The sequence below is a fragment of the Symphalangus syndactylus genome, chromosome 16 (assembly GCF_028878055.3).
Source record: "Symphalangus syndactylus isolate Jambi chromosome 16, NHGRI_mSymSyn1-v2.1_pri, whole genome shotgun sequence".
In the NCBI taxonomy this organism is placed as follows: domain Eukaryota; kingdom Metazoa; phylum Chordata; class Mammalia; order Primates; family Hylobatidae; genus Symphalangus; species Symphalangus syndactylus.
Genome location: NC_072438.2, coordinates 85801706 through 85822563, shown reverse-complemented (window position 1 = coordinate 85822563; position 20858 = coordinate 85801706). Strand labels below are relative to the sequence as shown.

Sequence of the window (20858 nt, the reverse complement as noted above, 5' to 3'; positions counted from 1 at the left end):
TCACAAAGGACCACATGTTGTATGACTCCATTTATATGGAGAAGTTAAATCCATAGAGACAGAAAATTGGTCAGGCATGGTGGCTCACATCTGTAATCCCAGTACTTTGGGAGGCTGATACGGGTGGCACATGAAGTCAGTTAGAGACCAGCCTGACTAACATGGTGAAACCTCATCTCCACTAAAATACAAAATTAGCCAGGAGCGGTAGCGGGTGCCTGTAATCCCAGCTACTTCAGGCTGAGGCAGAAGAATCGCTTGAACTCAGGAGGTGGAGGTTGCAGTAAGTCAAGATCATGCCATTGCACTCCAGCCTGGATGACACAGTGAGACTCCGTCTCGAAAGAGAGAAAGAGAGAGAGAGAAGGAGAGAAAAAGAGAAAGGAAAGGAAAGGAAAGGAAAGGAAAGGAAAGGAAAGGAAAGGAAGAAGATAGAGAGGGGGGAGGGGAGGGGAGAGGAGGGGAGGGGAGGGGAGAGGAGGGGATGGGAGGGGAGAGGGGAGCAGAGGGGAGAGGAGAGGGGAGCAGAGGGGAGAGGGGAGCAGAGGGGAGGGGAGAGGGGAGGGGAGAGGGGAGAGGGGAGGGGAGAGGGGAGCAGAGGGGAGAGGAGAGGGGAGCAGAGGAGAGAGGGGAGCAGAGGGGAGGGGAGAGGGGAGGGGAGGGGGGAGGGAGGCAAAGGGAGGGGAGGGGAGGGAGGAGGGGGAGGGGAGGGGGAGGGGAGGGGGAGGAGAGGGGAGGGGGAGAGGAGGGGAGGGGGAGAGGAGGGGAGGGGGAGAGGAGGGGAGGGGGAGAGGAGGGGAGGGGGAGGGGGAGAGGAGGGGAGGGGGAGAGGAGGGGAGGGGGAGGGGAGGGGAGGCGGAGGCGAGGGGAGGCGGAGGGGAGGGGGGAGGGGAGAGGGGAGAAGAAAGCTCACTGGTGGTTGCCAGGGGCTGGGAGGAGGGGAGAATGGGGGAGTGGCTGCTAACAGGTATGGAGTTTTGTGGGGGTTTTTTTGGAGTAGGAAAATGTGATAAAATTAAATAGTGATGATGGTTGTACAATCTTGTGAAGATGCTAAAAACCACTGAATTATACACTTTAAATGGGTGAATGTCATGATGTGTGAATTGTATCACAAATAAAAAGAGACAGGGAGGGAGAGACAAACAACTATGCAGACAAACAGGTAGACTCACACCTGACCTCATTCAGTCCCTGGATTCCGTTATCCCAAACACCACCTTCATTCTTGACCTTCCTTATTACATATGCAAGAAGGTCCTCTTTTCAGTTTCCACTAGTTTTTGTGGAGTTTCCATTATTTGCAAGCAAAGGAATATCAGCTCTCATTTTCGTCACACACAAATGTTACAGGTTTCAGAAAACATCTAGAAAGCAGTTCACACTCAAGAGACCTGTACAAATGTCTAATTTTTATACACTTTCTCTAGAACACCAAAACAAGTTATTTCAGTGCTTTGACTGAACATTATATTAGCATTTACATCGTATTTATATCACTTGTATTATGGGAGTCAGAAATGGATTTTACTTGCTGTAGAATCCTCAGCACCTAGAACAGGGCCAGACTTACTGCTCCGTCGAATGGTAAATGCATCTACAGAAACCATGCTACCAAGAGAGGCAGGGCTGCTGGAACGTTTCAGTATGAGGTTACAGAAATGGCACTGGGTGCTCCCCTAGAAGACAGGGACTCAAGCTCCAGCTCTACTACCCGGAGCTCAGCGCAGTTATTCATTACTTGAGATCTCTCTGCACAAAATGAGCTGACACCTAGCTTGCCTGATATATAACACAAAAAGATCACGAGATGGCTAACCAAAATGCTTCAAGCCATGAGGTTGCCGGGCACGGTGGCTCACGACTGTAATCCCAGCATTTTGGGAGGCTAAGGAAGGCAGGTCACTTTAACTCAGGAGTTCAAGATCAGCCTGGGCAACATGGTGAGACCCCCGTCTCTACAAAAAAAAATTCAAAAATTAGCTGGGCATGGTGGCATGCGCCTATAGTCCAAGCTACTTGGAAGGTTGAGGTGGGAGAGTCGCTTGAACCGAGGAGGCAGAGGTTACAGTGAGCCAAGACTGCACCACTGCACTCCAGCCTGGGTGACAGAGCGAGAGCCTATCTCATAAACAAACAAACAAACATGCCATAAGTCTTCAACCCAACGAAGCAGTACCTGTATTTGGGGTCTTGCTGCTGGCACCTTACTGGGTCACATCCAGATGGCTTTCAGCCCTCATATTGCTTTAATTTAACTTTCCTCTCAAGGCCTTGCTACAGAACCAAAGAATGCACAGGCCTCGTTTAACCAACCACATGCACCACAGTTTCTCCAAACCAACAACACTACCAGCCCAGCTACTTTCCAGATACAAAACATTGAAAAAAAACTTACAGGCTGGGCACGGTGTCTCACGCCTGTAATCCCAGCACTTCGGGAGGCCGAGGCGGGCAGTTCACGAGGTCAGGAGATCGAGACCATCCTGGCTAACATGGTGAAACCCCGTCTCTACTAAAAATACAAAAAAAACTAGCCGAGCGTGGTGACGGGCGCCTGTAGTCCCAGCTACTCAGGAGGCTGACACAGGAGAATGGCATGAACCCGGGAGGCAGAGTTCGCAGTGAGCCAAGATTGCGCCACTGCACACTCCAGCCTGGGCGACAGAGTGAGACTCTGTCTCAAAAAAAAAAAAAAAAAGAACTTACAATTACAAGCTACCCCCAACAGAAAAGCAACAAAGAGGCTGAAGAGGATGAGAAACATTTAAACGACATAAATGCCTCTTTGGTCCTCTTGACACTAAGATTTTATCTATAGAAAATTATTTCTCTCCTGCTGGGCACCGTGGCTCACGCCTGTAATCCCAGCACTTTGGGAGGCTGAGCAGGCAGATCACCTGCAGTCAGGAGTTTGAGACCAGCCTGGCCAACAGGGTGAGACCCCGTCTCTACTAAGAATACAAAAATTAGCCAGGTGTGGTGGTGCATGCCTGTAGTCCCAGCTACTCAGGAGGCTGAAGCGGGAGAATCGCTTGAACTCGGGAGGCAGAGGTTGCAGTGAGCTGAGATCGTGCCACTACACTCCAACCTGGGTGAGGGAGTGAGACTCTGTCTCAAAAAAAAAAAAAAAAAAAAAGAAAGAAAATTATTTCCCTCCTACGGCAAAATTCATTTTCATTTCTCTCCATATTACACCTCCTGTTGGGTTCAACAGAGACTTTGGAACAGACTACACTGCTTAAAAAAAAAAAAAAAAAAAAAAAAAGAAGTGGGGGCAGCAGTTCTGATGGCCCCGGGACTAGCCCTAGTTACATCCCTCCATCACTGATATGTGCTGAAATTGGAGGGGACTCTTCTCCAAGGACACAGCCTCTCCCCAGCAGTGGGTGGGCACCAGGCAACGAGGAGTGAGGATACCCAGAGTGTATGACAAGCCAGCCAAGCAGTGGAGTGCAGTGGGCTTAGTGATGGCGTTGTCGTCGTTAAGTTGTTAAGTGAACTTTTCATTTTAGAATAGTTTTACATTTTACAGAGAAGTTGCAAAGATAATACAGGGAGTCCCTGTACACCTCTCACTCTGGTTCCTGTTCTGAATATCTTACATAATGTGGACGTTTATCACATTAAGGAACCAACACTGGCACCTTACCATGAACTCAATGCCACACTTCATTCAGAGTTCTCCAGTTTCCGCCCAGTGTCCTTTTTCCGTCCCAGGACCCCTTCCGGGACATTGGATGTAATCGTCATGCTCCTTCTTTGATGGCCGTGACAGTTTTGAGGAATGCTAGTCAGGTAATCTGTGAAACATCCCTCCTCTGTGGGCTGTCTGAATTTTTTTTTCCTGGCTAGACCGAACGATAGTAGTTTTTGATAATGGCTCTATCCAGGGGGCCAAACTGCCCGGACAGGAACCCTGGCTTTACCACATATCAGCCATGTGGCCTTGGGCAAATTAACATCCATGGGCCTTCGTTTCCTCATCGAAAGAAGAGGAAAAGCAAATACAATCTACCTCCCAGGAACTGTGGGGATTAAAGAGGCTAACTCTGAGAAAGAAGGTGAGTGGGTAATCAGAAATGCTTCATGGAAAGCAGAGGTGGCCACTGACGCATTTAACAACACAGATACTGTGCCAGAGACCCAGCGCAAAGATTTATAAGGGACACGCCTCATTCCCAGACACCTGCAGTCCAATGGGGATGAAGTGCAAACAGATCATTGAAACTTGATACCAGAAGGACTAATGTGGGGATACACAGAGGACTGGAGCCTGCGGTGTTGGAGGGGAAGCCAGACTGCTGAGGGATGAATAGGAGGAGCCCCCACGGGGTAGAGGGAGGAAGCCCCATGTTGAAAGGTCCAGTTTTCTGCAAATTAGCCAAGTGCCGATGTAGACTAAGACACACTGTAAACTGGCTTATGCAGCACTACTTAATCGCCCTCCATAAACTATTAACAGCTCTACACAATGAAACAATGAAGGCATTCACCTTTGTCCAGCACAAGAAAAAACAGTCTCAGACTCTAACCCGCCAAGCTCTACAAACCACTAAGGACTAAAATCACCTCCACCCTTACCAATAAAATGTGGGCAAAATTACTGTTTTACAATGCAATATACTCTTTTAAAATTATGTTTTAAAACAACCACACAGTAGACACGTCATTTTGAAGAATCCATTTTTAATTCTTTCTCAGTTTGAAAGGCCCTCAGTCACTCAAAATTTGGAAATTCCCAAGATCTCCCTCAGGGGAATCAAGGGATGGGACAAAGTAGTGGCAGGGAGGCTGCAGTGAAGACCCTGCTGCAGTGAATGGAGAATGGGCCGAGCCCAGGAGGCTGACGTCTGAGGTCTGTCCGTCAAATACAGCCATGTCCCGGGAGGCTCTGAGGCCCGAGGCCAAGGAAGGAAAGTTCCTCTTAGTTCCTATTGGCTCCTCATCAGCTTCTCCACTACCCCTGGATGACAGGCCCCACCTAGACCAGAACAAAGGCCCTCTGCTTCCACTATCTCGTTCCCAGGAAGCCTCTCGTCTCCTGAAGACCAATGGTAAGAACACCCAAAGGGCTCAACCCAGCAAGAGCTCCTTCCCCAGCAGGACACTCAGACACCCAAAGGAATTTCCTAGGGATGGATTCCAGCATCCCCATTCATCCATCTCCCTCCCACATCATCCATCCTTCCCAAACACTCTGGCCATGATGTAAGCCGCCCCCTCCCCAACACCCCAACACACACACACACATACACACACACACACACACACTACGCCACCTGGTAAAAAGCCAAACTCCTGGCTAGAAGCAAGAACATGCGTGCAATAAACTTGCAAAACCCCCAGTGGTAAAGCCTTAATGCAAGGGGGGCCCTGCCGCACAGCAGGGCGGGTGGGGGCAGGGAGGAGCAGGGCAGCAGCTCCCCTGGGAAGTCAGCATGCTGCTCCTCAACCGGACTGCAGATGACAGCCCCAGCTCCTGCCCTCTCTGCCTCAACACTCCTGGCCTCGCTTCTGCTCTCTGAAAAATGGAGTCCTTCTCTCCTTAAGCCTCATGGAAGGAAGGAAACTACAAGCAGAGTAATCTCAGGACTCAGAAGCCACAATCAGCAGTAGCCAGGCAAGCTCCCAATAAACTCTCAGGTGTTTAGGTGATATGGCTCAAGCCTGTAATCTCAGCACTTTGGGAGGCAGGGGCGGGAGGATCGCTTAAGGCCAGGAATTCAAGACCAGCCTGGACAACATTGTGAGACCTTATCTCCGTATTTAAAGAAATGGTCTTGGCCAGGCACGGTGGCTCACGCCTGTAATCCCAGCACTTTGGGAGGCCTAGGTGGGTGGGTCAACGGAGGTCAGGAGTTGGAGACCAGCCTGGCCAACATGGTGAAACCCTGTCTCTACTAAAACTACAAAAATTAGCTGGGCATGGTAGCACATGCCTGTAATCACACCTACACAGGAGGCTGAGGCAGAACTGCTTGAACCCAGGAGGCAGAGGATGCAGTGAGCCGAGATCATGCCACTGCACTCCAGCCTGGGCAACAAAGCGAGATTCCATCTCAAAAAAAAGAAAAGAAAAAAGAAAGAAATGGTCTAGAAAGGAGGCTCTCACCCCTGTCTTTATAGCAGAATCAGACAGTGCCCAGGGACCAATCCAGCTGTGCAGAAGTGGAATGACAGGAGCTGGATCTTAGCAGCCCTCCCAGGATTCTGGGGTACAGTGGGGTGGCGGGGCACTCCTGCACTGGGCCAGCGCTCCAAAGGGTGAGGTCAGGGCCTTCCGGGTGATTACCAAAAACACAAGGGTGCCTTCCCCACCCCTTGTCTGTGGATTCACCAATTCGGTGATTCTCAAACCTGGTCTGCCTCCAAAAAAATCTTGCATTAGCTCCAAACAAAGGAAGAGAAGGGAGAGAGAGAAGGAAAAGAAAGGAGAGAGGGAGGACGGGAAGGCAGAAGGAAGAAGGCAGGCAGGCAGGCAGGAGGGAAAGAAGGAAATCATATAAATTTTCTGTCAAGGAAACAATGCATTGCTCCGAGTAATCTACTACAAAATGCTGGTATATACACCTCTGTGGCTACGATTTATTCCAATAATTAATGCTCACTGCAATTCAAGTATTTGTTTTGAAACTATTTAGTTGAAAGACCAGTCATTGTAAAAGATACCATTTAAAAATTATTTTAGAAGTTCCCACAAAAGTATACATAACAAAATTGGCTTGCTAAATAAATATCACCTGAAATTTACACTTCATAAGAAAAAAAAAATGTCCTTTATCAGCATGATTCAGAAACTCTGCAACGCCCACCACAGATACTCCAATAAAATACCACAGCATCCTAGTCCAAGACATCCAAGACATATGCAAAGACGTATGCCCTATTGGTGTTTGAAACAAGCATCCCTAGATGAACCCACGTAAAGATCTGTGTTGAAGCGCATACCTTGGCTTTTCAAAGAGCAATAAATCTTCCTTGCAGACTTCTACAGATTGCAGATGTGCTGCTCTCTCTCACCAACACCAGCAAACTGGAAGGCCTCCTGAGTCCCACAATCTAAACTCTTTGTTCTCTGTGCAAATGCCACAGAGGTTTGTCAACAGACCCTGAAAATCTAGTGCAGCATCCACTTATCTCCATGGCCTCCATTTACAGGCTACCCTGACAGCTCTCCCTGCGGGTGTGCCGTCATGGGCTAAAGATCTAGCGTGATTGTAGGAGGGCAGAGCCAAAAGGGTTGAAACCCCTCCAAGAGGTTTGTTTAAAATGCAAGAGTATCATAGAAAAACTAGCAACAGCAAACACTGCCTAAGTGGCTAGCAGAATTCAGAACCATTCTTGCCAACCAACTGCTTTTGAGCATTTCAAGAGTGTTACTCAAACTCTGTGGACCCTAATCATCAAGAACTCCTTGAACTATTTTGTTCTAAGAAAGCTGGTCTGCAGGCCTGCGTGCCCTCTTGCTGTCATCGACCCCAGGCTGGGAGATAAGCACTGCTGGCAGGTGGGAGGGTCCCAGCAGCTGGACCAAGTCATAGACAGTTCTACTGGGGGAAAAGCAGTGGGAATGACCACAAGCAGCTCACAGGGCCCCAGGGATAAAGCTTTCGGGAGCTCACAGGTCAGTGTCTTTCAACCAGAGTTGCCGGGCAGAAATAAGGCAAGCCACATATGTAATTTTAAATTTTCTAATAATCACATTAAAAAAAAAAAAAACTACAAGGAAACAATTAAGATTACTTTTAATATTCTGTTTTTTAACCCAGAGATCCAAAGTATTACTGCTTCAAAATGTCATCATAAAAAAACACATCAATGAGCTAACTGGCATTCTTTTTTCCATACCCATTCTCAAATTTATGTATTTATTTATTTATTTGAGACAGAGTTTCACTCTTATTGCTCAGGCTGGAGTGCAGTGGCATGATCTCAGTTCACTGCAACCTCCGCCTCCAGGGTTCAAGCGATTCTCCTGCCTCAGCCTCCCGAATAGCTGGGATTACAAGGGCCGCCACACCCGGTCAATTTTGTATCTTTAGTAGAAACGGGGTTTCACCATGTTGGCCAGGCTGGTCTCAAACTCCTGACCTCAGGTGATCCACCCACCTCAACCTCCCAAAGTGCTGGGATTACGGTGTGAGCCACCACGTCTGGCCCCATTGTCAAATTCTGATGTGTGTTGTATGCTCCCTGCACATCTCAACTTGGAACAGCCATACTTCAAGTGCCCAAATACCACAAAGCGATAGTGGCCAAAGCACTGGACGGCCTAGTTCTAGAGGCTAAAATCTAGAGATGTAGTTCAGTAGGCAAAAGTACATGGTGGCTCACGTCTGTAATCCCAGCACTTTGGGAGGCTGAGATGGGCAGATCACCTGAAGTCAAGAGTTTGAGACCAGCCTGGCCAACATGGTGAAACTCCGTCTCTACTAAAAATAAAAAAATTAGCTGGGCGTGGTGGTGGGTGCCTGTAATCCCAGCTACTTGGGAGGCTGAGGCAGGAGAATCACTTGAGCCTAGGAGGCAGAGGCTACAGTGAGCTGAGATCACGCCACTGCACCCCAGCCTGGGCAACAGAACCAGACCCGTCTCAAAAAAAAGTGCTAGTGTGTGAGCAAAGATAACAGACACAAATGCAATGTCTTTATTATGTCTGCTTTTCCTCATTTTAGGAAAGTATGTACAAAATTCCCCAGTAAAAACCATCCTGCCCCACCCTAATCTACTTTACTTCAACATTCACCTGAGGAGACAAGTGGAAAAATCTTTTTCCCTATTTCTGAAATAATAAAAGAATGTGGCCGGGCGCGGTGACTCACGTCTGTAATCCCAGCACTTTGGGAGGCCGAGGCGGGCAGATCACCTGAGGTCAGGAGTTCGAGACCAGCTTGCCCAACATGGTGAAACCCCTGTCTCTACTAAACATACAAAAAATTAGCAGGGCGTTGTGGCGGGTGCCTGTAATCCCAGCTACTCAGGAGGCTGAGGCAGGAGAATCGCTTGAACCTGGAAGGCAGAGCTTAAGCCGACATCACACCACAGCAGACCTGGGCAACAAGAGTGAAACTCAGTTTCAAAAAAAACAAAAAACAAGCAAACAAAAAAAAAATGTGATAAATCAGAATTGCTCCAAGAATGTAAATTGTACAGGTCCAGTATATAAAATAATTTAAGCCAGGTGCAGTGGCTCTCGCCTGTAATCCCAGCACTTTGGGAGGTCGAGGCAGGTGGATCACCTGATGTCAAGAGTTCAGGGCCAACCTGATCAACATGGTGCAATCCCATCTCTACTAAAAATACAAAAATTAGCCAAGAAAGGTGGTGGGTGCCTGTAATCCCAGCTACTTGGGAGGCTGAGGCAGGAGAATTGCTTGAACCCAGGAGTCGGAGGTTGCAGTGAGCAGAGATCACGGCACTGCACTCCAGCCTGGGCAACAGAGCAAGACGCTGTCTCAAAAAAAAAAAAAAAATTGCCCCATGATATCTTTTATCAAGAGGAGGAGGAAAAACACATCTGTTTCCTAAAGTACAAAACTCACAGCAATTTCAACAGCAACATTTTCTAAATTCTTGAACACTGAATTGCACAGGTCGGTTCCTTATTTAAGTTATTGGTCGTTCAGAGTTAAGACAAATAAAACTAGACAATTAATTATATACCAAATAGCAGAAAAATATGTGCTTTCACCTAAAAACTGCCCTCTCTGCCTCCCAACCATACTCAGATAATTTCAACGTGATCCTGAAAAGAGAGGCGTTTTGCAGATGTCGAAACAGTGGTCTAAGGCAAATGTGTTTTTAGAGTTTGCAGGGGCTAGTGCTTAGACACTGTAGTGTGCCTGAACAGAGAAAAACTACCCTGGAGCCTAGAATGTGACAGGTCTGAAGGTTGATTGCAGAAAAACCTGTAAACTCCCACCACCACCCAGCAGGGAGGTGAGCAGCTTTCAAGAGGCAAATTAGCTTTTCAAAAGACGGGGACCGATCCATCCGGTGACAATTGGATAGAGCAGCCAGGCCATCTGTTCTCACCAACCTTCCAGGTCCAATTCCCCTCCCTAGTCCCCCGAACCCACCCCATCCCTCTTCAATCTATGCCAACCAGCATGATCCTTCCAAAAGTACACACCTCCTGGCAACCAGCATGATCCTTCCAAAAGTACACACCTCCCTAAATCTTGTTGCTTTTTTTTTTTTTTGGAGATAGAGTCTTGCTCTGTCGCCCAGGCTGGAGAGCAATGTGTCACCTCGACTCATTGCAACCTTCTCCTCCTGGGTTCAAACAATTCTCCTGCCTCAGCCTCCCGAGTAGCTGGGATTACAGGCACCCACCATCACACCTGGCTAATTTGTATATTTTTAGTAGAGACGACGTTTCACCTTGTTGGCCAGGCTTGTCTCGAACTCCTGACCTGAGGTGATCCACCCACCTCGGCCTCCCAAAGTGTTGGCATGAGCCACCACGCCTAGCCCATTGCTTAAAATCGTTTTTATTCTAACAAAATCCCTCCGGAGCAGCCTGTAGACTGTGCATGATCTGGCTCCTGCCTGCCCCTCCAGCCTTGTCTCAGCCCCCCTCTCCCAAGACTCTTCTCAGCTCTCACCCAGGCTGAGCTCATTCTCACCCCAGCCTGTTGCTTTGCCAACACCACCAATGCATCCTCTGGCTTCGGTATTCACATACATTACCTCCTCTCGGAGGCCCTGGCTGGCCTGCTGGGCGCCCCTCCTCCGTCAGTCAGCTTGCTGCGTGTACCTTTGTCCCCAGGTGCCAGCCCTCCCTGCCAGACCACCCATGCTGGTTCTACTCTCCATCCCAGCACACAATGTGGTGCCCAGCAAAGAAGGCAGGAAGGAGGATTTCCAACAACCCAAGAACCTGGTGAACTTCGGTATAAACTCCACCCATCTGGAAACTTTGCCAGAAGAGTGTATTTGTCTCTTACCAGCCCTGCCCTATTAACAATGACCTTGACCTTTCACATCCAACTCACTTCCCCAAGCTTACCTCTACAGCATTTAAATAGGTGAGAAGACTCCTTTTACAGATTCTACAGTTCCCATTTATAGAAACCAATAATAGAAGTGATACCCACACCCTAAAAATACATCACAATCCTGAACTATCTACTGACACCCGCCATCTTTTAGACTTCCCTACAATGAGTACCAGGCACCTGATTCACTCACAGCCTTGTCCTCTGTGCTACCCCAGTGCAGAGCAGCCTGTCGTTTTCTAGATGCAGAGAGGGCAACAGGAATTCCCATTCCCACCCCTAAATGCTTGGTTCCCTGGCACGTTCTAGAGCCAGACCATCATGAAGCCATATTTTCCACACAGAAATGAGTTCATTTAAAATGACTGATTTTGAGAAGCTGTTTGCTTTTTCAGCCCAGGCTAAGGTACACAAAAGTATTTTCCAGAAATCTAACATAGCATTCTGCTTCTTTCATGCACCCCACATTATGTTCTTACCTTTTATTTTATTTTTTTTTATTTGTTTTGAGACGGATTTTCCAGGGTAGAATGCAGAGGTGCAATATAGGCTCACTGCAACCTCCACCTCTCGGATTCAAGCGATTCTCCTGCCTCAGCCTCCCAAGTAGTTGGGATTACACGTGCCCACCACCAGGCCCGGCTAATTTTTTTTTTTTTTTTTAAGTACAATTTCCATTTTATTTTTCTCCAGAGAGTAGTCTGTCTTCAGTCTTTAAGAACTCAGCTCCTTACATGGGCTTTGGTGGGGGACGTGGGGCAGCACCCGCAGGTCTAAATCGGGCTGGGGGTGTTCGTCCTCGCGGGCTTCACGAGATCGATTCCTGACTACTTTGCTGTGAATTGCACAACTCACACAGTAATGTAGCTTCACATACAGCCTGGGAAGCACACAGGCATCGAAGACGCTCGCTTCAGAAATGTCCCTGACTGCTGCAGCCTCCACTATGTTTCGAATGACGAATTTCTTAATGGCCTTGTCCTTGGGCACGCATCGGGCACAGTTAGTGCAGCGAATAGGCTGCATGTGGCCGCGGCCCTTTTTGGCACGATTGTTGTTCCTTCTTTTCTTTGTCGTCTTGGAAGCACGGACCGGAGAGAGGCCCGGCTAATTTTTTGTATTTTTAGTGGAGATGGGGTTTCAGTCAGGCTTGTCTCAAACTGCTGACCTCAGGTGATCCACCCGCCTCGGCCTCCCAAAGTGCTGGGATTACAGGCGTGAGCCACCGTGCCCAGGGCCATCTTTTAAGTAAATTCACTTCACCTGGAGAACAACCGTCACCAAAAATTTCAAATGCATTTATTCATGCTACAAATATTTATTTAGCCCTCGTGGCTGACAAGGCACAGTGCCAGGGCCCAGAAGGACATAGAATTCAATGGCAAGGACATGGGCTTCTGAATCCAGACCAGGCTCTGATCTCCCAATGCCTGGTAACCTTGGAGAATAATCCTAACAGCTGACACATTGACCATGTGCAGGCCTCTGTCCTAAACGCTTCACACGCACTAACTTGCTTAATTCTTACAACACCCTGTAAGTGAGTAACTAATAACGCTCCCTACCAGGCACGATGGCTCACGCCTGTAATCCCAGCACTTTGGGAGGCCGAGGCGGGCGGATCATGAGGTCAGGAGTTGAAGACCAGCCTGACCAACATGGTGAAACCCTGTCTCTACTAAAAATACATAAATTAGCTGGGCGTGGTAGCGCATGCCTGTAATCTTAGCTACTCCGGAGGCTGAGGCAGGAGAATCGCTTGAACCCAGGATGCAGAGGTTGCAGCGAGCTGAGATCGTGCCATTGCACTCTAGCCTGGCAACAGAGCAAGACTCCGTCTCAAAATAATAATAATAATAATAATAATAATAATAATAATGCTCCCATCCACAGACACGGGAAACGAGGCATGGAGCAGATAAAGAACTTGCCCACGGTCCCAAAGCTAACAGGTGGTAAACGGGTTCAGTTTTTCTCCTCTTTTTGATATAGCTTTACTAATTGGCTTTCATAAGCCAGTTTCTTATTAATATTTTACAAATGCAGATAATAAGCATCAGTCCACAAAGCAGCTAAGAGGTTAAATAAGGGAACAAATATTAGAAAATAGTCCAGCCCAGCACCGGGCATAGAGAACTGGTCCACAGCCTGAAAAAGGAATAGAAGCCAGCCTGTTCTCAAACAGTTTAATCAGAGAAAAACCTTGTAAATAACAGAACATGGCCATAATAAAGTGCAGGGAGGAATGACATAAGAAGTGCACATAAAATACAAAGGGAGATTACGGGCTTAGATGGGAGTGGAGATCTGCGTTCCATGAGTTTAAGTATTTGAAAATGACAGGCTGGGTTGTGGGGTATTGTGAAATACAGATTTGGTCAGTGTCGTCGTCCTCTGACATCCAACTCTAAGATTCTTGCAGTCTTCAAAGTGATAAGTGTCTTTTGTATGCTAATGAGTTGACTGGTGGCTGGCAGCCCCTAGGTGGTTTCAGGATGGGGGCTGGTCACAGGAAAGACCAAGACAGGGAAAGGAGAGGGGCTGAAGGTTGACCAGTAACCAGTGAAATAATCAGTCATGACTGTGTCATAAAGCTTCTATAAAAATCCAAAAGGACAGAGCTTCTGGAGAGCTGGACACATGGGGGTTTCTGGAGGGTGGCACACCTGGGGAGAGGATGGAAGCTCCCAGACCCTTCCCACACGCCTAGCCCTATGCGCCTCTTCATCTGGTGGTCTGGGTAACTTTTGTGATATCCTTTACCACTACACAGTAAACGTAAGCCAGTGTTCCCTTGAGTTCTGTGAGCTGCTCTAGCAAATTAACTGAAACCCAGAAGATCAAGGCAATCCTGAGGCATAGGCTGTTGATCGGAAGCAGAGGTGGGGCAACCTGCGGCTTGTGACTGTCATCAAAAATGGGGAGCAGACTTACAGGACTGAGCCCTCAACCTGTGGGGTCTGACGCCGGGTAGACAGTGTGAGAACTGAACTGAATGAGGGGATACCCAGTTGGTGTCTGCTTCAGAACTGATTGCTTCCCTGGTGTCTGGGGAACCCCTCACCCCACAACATCTGGTGTCAGAAGTGTGTTGTGAGGCCAGGCGCGCTGGCTCACGCCTGTAATCCCAGCACTTTGGGAGGCTGAGGCGGGCAGATCAAGAAGTCAGGAGATCGAGACCATCTTGGCTAACACGGTGAAACCCCGTCTCTACTAAAAATTCAAAAAATTGGCTGGGCTTGGTGGTGGGTGCCTGTAGTCTCAGTTACTCGGGAGGCTGAGGCAGGAGAATGGCATGAACCCGGGAGGCGGAGCTTGCAGCGAGCCAAGATCGTGCCACTGCACTTCCAGCCCGGGGGACAGAGCAAGACTCTGTCTCAAAAAAAAAAAAAAAAAAAAAAGAGGTGTGTTGTTAAAGTTCGGTAGAAGAAACTTAGTTTACTTATTCCTCTATATCCTCAGAGCTCAGAGTGCTGAGTTTAATACTGGGACTAAATCCCCCAAAGTACAAACTACATCAGAACAACCCAGTGCCTCTACTCAGTGAGTCCTGCATACATAACACATCGAACATCAGGCAGCAATCTCGCTTGACGTGGAGGGCATGCTGCATCCCTTGTTCTAGAGATGGTATGGCGATCTGTAAGCTACCCAACACACAGGTGGCTTCCCAAGCTTCTGAAGGAAAGCACCTCCAAGAATGGACTCGGTGTTCCACAAAGACTCAACCTCCCATCCTTGTCTGGGCTCATTCTGCAAAGCTCACTGTTATTAATATCTTCTGAGGATAACAATCTCCCTCACTGACCTTGAAGCCCTTACTGTGTCTGAGCATGCCCTTAAACCCAGAGTCCACTGCTCTCAACAGAAGAGAGGGCAGGGGGACAGCTGGAGGGAAGGGGCAACAAAAGGAATATTCTCCCAACCCTAAGGCTAGTAGGTCTCCCTGCAATCAGAGCCACCTCCCTGACACTCACCCTCCCCTCCTGCAGGAACAGCCACCAGCCAGCCGGCCAGCCAGGGAAATGAATCCATCTCAGACCTCCACTGACCAACTAGTGCTGCAAAACTAGAAAGTTCCATTCCAGAGTCTGCCAAAGAAAAAGATGGGTACCTTGGATGCAACTCACTTCCAAATACACGTTGTGGCTGTCAAGGACCCAGTGACACCAAGCGATCTTCTTTTGTTTGCTTTAACAAATAAATTCCCTGCCACCAGTAAAACTAAGAAATTTAACTCCTGATTGCAAAGATCAGGAGTGGGTGGGTAGGGTCTTCACACATGAACAATGTGTGTGTCAAGGGTGAGAACTTAAGGAGTTAGAGCAGCTTGTCAACAAGGTGACATCTGAGTGGGGACAACCACTCAGTAATTGCTAAGTCCAATTTCCTGTTCCCTATCTTCCATGGCGAGTTGAAAAAAAGAAAGAGAAAGAACAGCACTCATAGATTAGAATGGATACATCCTCAACTGCAACACCTGTCAAATGCAACAGAGATTTCTTACACTTGGCATTTTCAGAAAAAAGTGACAACAGTGTCACACATACCCCACATCCCTTAACAAGCCCTGAAGGCAACTCCTGCCTGGCAGGACGGCTGCTATCCCAGTCCCCATGCCACTAGCAGACTTTAGGGTGCACCTGGTAGGTGCCAGGGGTAGGGTCCAGAATGGACCCCCCATTCCTCAACACCACACCCTGGAATGAGAATTCAATGGGTCGCTCCTAGGATGAAAGGAATTTTGAGTCCTTCAGCTCGAGGGTCTAAAGCACTATTCTCAGCAGCAACACCACTGACACTTTGGGCTGCATAACCGTGTCCTGAGCATAGTAGGAAGTTTAGCATCATTCCTGGCTTCTACTCCCTAGATAACCCTGCCCCTAGTTGTCACAAGCAAAAATATCTGTAAATATTGCCCAATGTCCCCTGGAGGCAAAATCGCCCTGTTGAGAAACCCCTGCTCTAGAGAGGAGAGCTACTGCTTCTTCAGGCCCAGGAATATCCCACCTGGAAACCACTTTAAATCATTAACTACCAAGGGCTGGATGTCAGAAGCCAGCATGGCCAAAGCCACTTTAGCAACATCATCTCTCCAAACTTCCTCCTCCTCTATGCGGATCTCAAAGGTCACTGCAATCACTACGTTGGCCAAAAAGGACAGTCTCAACACTTTCATCCCCCACATCCAAGAAGTGCCAGAAGTTACCCTTCTGCAGTAATGTCTCCTGACCCAACCCCTTGCCTCTCAAGCCCCTTGGCTAATGTGGGGAAGAAAGAAAAGTATCTGGCCGGGCACGGTGGCTCACGCCTGTAATCCGAGCACTTTGGGAGGCCGAGTCAGGTGGATCACCTGAGGTCAGGAGATCGAGACCATCCTGGCTAACACCATGAAACCCCGTCTCTACTAAAAATACAAAAAATTAGCCAGGGATGGTGGCACACGCCTATAGTACCAGCTACTCGGGAGGCTGAGGCAGGAGAATCGCTTGAACCAGGAAAGCGGAGGTTGCAGTGAGCCAAGAACATGCCACTGCACTCCAGCCTGGGTGACAGAATGAGACACCATCTCAAAAAAAGAAAGAAAAGAAAGAAAAGCATCTATATTCAAGAACCCAAAAGAACATCGCCATTTCTGGTAGCCACTTGAAACATTTTATATCCTGTTTCTGTTATTTACTTGCCTCTTCGTTAACTTTTATTTATTAAATGTTGGAGCCAGGATTCAAAACAGAAGTAATTCCCGGGCACATGCTCTTGTAATTATACTACACTGCTTCTCAAACGGGAGGCAGAGAATGAGCCAAGAAAGGAAACCAGAAATAATGGTTTCAGCACAACAGACTCAGAAGACCCAAGGAGAAGGCATCCAACGCTATGGAAAAGACTAGAAGTTCCCACTGATCACCAAGTCTGCTGATCAACAGGTCACGGGAGATTGCATTTTCCTTTAGAGTGATTTATTGAAAAAAGAAAAAAAAGATTACACAAAAGGACAATTTCATCCATCCTGAAATGAGCCCAGGCACTAACAATGTCCGAAAGGATTATGCAGACAATATTAAAAAATATTTTTCATTACAGGATTTACATAAGGAGACATACGCTTCCTCTTTAAGAAACAACCCACAGAATACACAACTCACTGTCGGAAAAGGGCAAGCAAAGTATATTTATGGTTTGGTTTTTAAATGTAACTATCATAGAAAACATAAGAAATCTACGCTTTGGCATTTCCAGAGAGCAGCTGCTGAGAAGGAAGTGAGGGTGGGTAAAGGATACATTCACATGTTTCCTTTTTCTGAGCTTTCAACTTTACTTAAAAATATAATATAGGCCGGGCGCAGTGGCTCACGCTTGTAATCCCAGCACTTTGGGAGGCCAAGGCGGGCGGATCACGAGGTCAGGAGATCGAGACCACGGTGAAACTCCGTCTCTACTAAAAATACAAAAAATTAGCCGGGAGTGGTGGAGGGCGCCTGTAGTCCCAGTTACTCGGAGAGGCTGAGGCAGGAGAATAGCGTGAACCTGGGAGGTGGAGCTTGCAGTGAGCCGAGATTGCGCCACTGCACTCCAGCCTGGGCGACAGAGCGAGACTCCGTCTCAAAAAAAAAAACAATTATATATATATAATATATATATATTATATATATTATATATGTTATATAAATATATATATTTATAATATTATATATGTTATATAAATATATATATTTATAATATTATATATAATATAAAAATTTATCTTTACCTCTCTTTTATTAAAAAAGCAAAACATTTGATGATCACTTAAAACTAAGGCAAACATGGCCAGACTCGGTGGCTCACGCCTGTAATCCCAACACTTTGGGAGGCCAAGGCAGGTGGATCACTTGAGGTCAGGAGTTTGGGACCAGCCTGGCCAACATGGCAAAACCCTGTCTCTACTAAAAATACAAACATCAGCTGGGTGTAGTGGCATATGCCTATAATCCCAGCTACTCGGGAGGCTGAGGCACGAGAATCCCTTGAACCCAGAGACAAAGGTTGCAGTGAGCCACGATTGTGCCACTGCACTCCATCCAGCCTGGGTGACACAGACTCTTGCTCAAAATAAAATAGGCTGGGCACAGTGGCTCATGCCTGTAATCCCAGCACTTTGGGAGGCCAAGGTGGATGGATCACTTGAGGTCAGGAGTTCGAGAGCAGCCTGGCCAATGTGGTGAAACCTGGTCTCTACTAAAAATACAAAAATTAGCTGGGTGTGGTGGCACACGCCTGTAATCCCAGCTACTCAGGAGGCTGAGGCAAGAGAATCGCTTGAACCTGGGAGGTGAAGGTTACAGTGGGCCGAGATCATGCCACTGCACTCCAGCCAGCAAGACTCTGTCTCGAAAAAATAAAATAAAATAAAATAAAATAAAATAAAATAAAATAAATTTGTTAGGTAAACCAATTAAAAACAGAGGTACAAAGTGGGGCCTTTGGGAAATGTGCCGTGACACTAATAAAAACAGATCCAATCCCATCTCTTTAAATATGGGCCTTCTTGCCAATAGAAATCAACATAAATATTGAAACATATACATTATACATAGATAGATATAGATATGATAAATAAGTATATAACCATATTTGTTACAATGTGTTTTACACACATTTACTTATATAAAACAGAGCCAACACTGGAGTATCGGAATGTACTGATGCATGCTACAACGTAGTGAACCTTGAAGACATTACGCCCAGTGAAAGCAGCCAAACACAAAAGGTCACTTATTGTGTGACTATATTTACATGAAATATCCAGAACAGATAATTCCATAGAGACAGAAAGCAAATTGGAGGTTGTCAGGGGCTGGCAAGAAGGGAGAATAAGGAGTGACTGCTGAACAGGTGCTACGTCTTGGACATTGTATTAGTCCATTTTCATACTGCTATGAAGAAATACCTAAGACTGGGTAATTTATAAAGAAAAAGAGGTTTAATGGACTCACAGTTCCACATGGGTGGAGAGGCCTCACAATCATGGCAGAAGGTCAAGGAGGTGCAAAGGCATGTCTTACATGGTGGCAGGCAAGAGGGCATGTCCAGGGGAACTGCCCTTTATAAAACCATCAGATTGGCCGGGCGCGGTGGCTCACGCCCGCAATCCCAGCACTTTGGGAGGCCGAGGTGGGTGGATCACGAGGTCAGGAGTTCGAGACCAGCCTGACCAACATGGTGAAACCTTGCCTCTACTAAAAATACAAAAAATTAGCCAGCTGTGGTGGTGCGCGCCTGTAATCCCAGAACTCAGGAGGCTGAGGCAGCAGAATCGCTTGAACCCGGGAGACGGAGGTTGCAGTGAGCTGAGATCACACCACTGCACTCCAACCCAGGCGACAGAGCAAAACTCCATCTCAAAAAACATCAGATCTTGTGAGACTTATTCACTATCACTATCGCGAGAACAGCACAGAAAAACCCTGCCCCCATGATTCAATTACCTCCCACTGGGTCCCTCCAAAGACACATGGGGACTACGGGAGCTACAGTTCAAGATGAGATTTGGGTCGGGACACAGCCAAACCATATCAGACATGGTTTGTTTAGCCCTACCAAGTCGCATGTTGACATCTGATCCCCAGTGATGGAGGCGGGCCTGGTGGGAAGTGTTCATGATCGTGGGGGCAGATCCCTCATGAATAGCTTGCAGGAACTCATTCTTGCAGGGATGAGTGAATTCTCACTCTTAGTTCCTATGAGAACTGGTTGTTGAAAAGAGCCTGGCACTCTCCCCTCTCTACTGCTTCCTCTCTCACCATGTGATTTGCATACGGAGACTCCTCTTTGGCTTTTGCTCTGAGTGGAAGTTTCCTGAGGCCTCACCAGAAACAGATAATGGTGGCATGCTTCTTATACGGCCACAGAACCATGAGCCAAATAGACTTCTTTTTCTTATAAATTACTCAGCCTCAGATATTCCTTTATAGCAACAAAAATGGACTAAGACAATGGGTATGGGTTTTATTTAGGGGTACTGAAATTGTTTTGAAATTAGAGGTGATAGTTTCACAACAATGTAGATGCACTGGCTGCTACTGAATTGCACATTTGGAAATGGTTAATTTTGTTATATGAATCTCACCTTAAAAAATAAAATTTTTAAAAATCAGAGCTGAAAATCCTGAAACAATCCAGTTCATTTTTGTTTTTGTTTCTTTTTCCCCTGTTTACATCCAGGAAATTTGAGTTGAGTCCAGAAAGACTGACTTGCCCAAGTTTACACAGCTGACAAATGACCAGGTCAGAGATCCACCCAGGTCTTCTGCCCTTTATTCCAAAGTGTGACATCTATAAAATGGGAACCATAATTTGTTCTTCACAGAGTTGGAAGGACCACATGAAAATGATGTGAAAATACCTATAACAATGTCCTACAATAAAGGGGCTCTCAAATATTTTATTATAATTAGTAAAAACTAGTAATAGAAACTAAACTACCTAATGCTTTTTCAGTGCTCACTAGGTGTCTGTCACTCCTCTAAGCATTTTTAATGCATTCACCATTTCATTCCCTAGCGACCCTGTGGGATGGGTACAGTTAAGATTAAACCCATATTACAAAAGGGAGCCTGAGGCACAGCATGGGGGTGTGGCTTCCCCAAGGTCATATCCCCCGGCAAGCATCAGAGCAGTGTTCAAACCCAGATACTGTGTTTCTAGAACCTTCCCATTTATGCTACACTCTGCCTGAGGTAGTCTATGGGGAAGGGACTCAGTCACTAAACAAATGCCAGGTTTTATGAACAAGTATCTTAGTATGACATCCAGTCCTCCAAACCTCACATCCTTCAAAAAAAAAAAAAGACATTAAGTAAACGTTTAAAATAG

General features: G+C 47.0%; 2 protein-coding genes across 2 annotated transcripts in view; both read right to left on the bottom strand.

Annotated features, from left to right (window-relative positions):
- MYO10 (myosin X) overlaps positions 1 to 20858 on the bottom strand; it is a 272480-nt gene that overhangs the window by 226254 nt on the left and 25368 nt on the right. The window lies entirely within an intron of this gene.
- On the bottom strand, positions 11703 to 12079 carry LOC134732700 (small ribosomal subunit protein eS26-like). Its single transcript, XM_063619330.1, has one exon. It carries the CDS (start codon positions 12027 to 12029, stop codon positions 11718 to 11720), a length of 312 nt encoding a protein of 103 aa, XP_063475400.1. The 5' UTR covers positions 12030 to 12079; the 3' UTR covers positions 11703 to 11717.

What these genes read in the sequence shown, in the direction of transcription:
- LOC134732700 (XM_063619330.1), bottom strand. Translation starts at nt 12,029, where the DNA reads ATGCAGCCTATTCGCTGCACTAACTGTGCCCGATGCGTGCCCAAGGAC.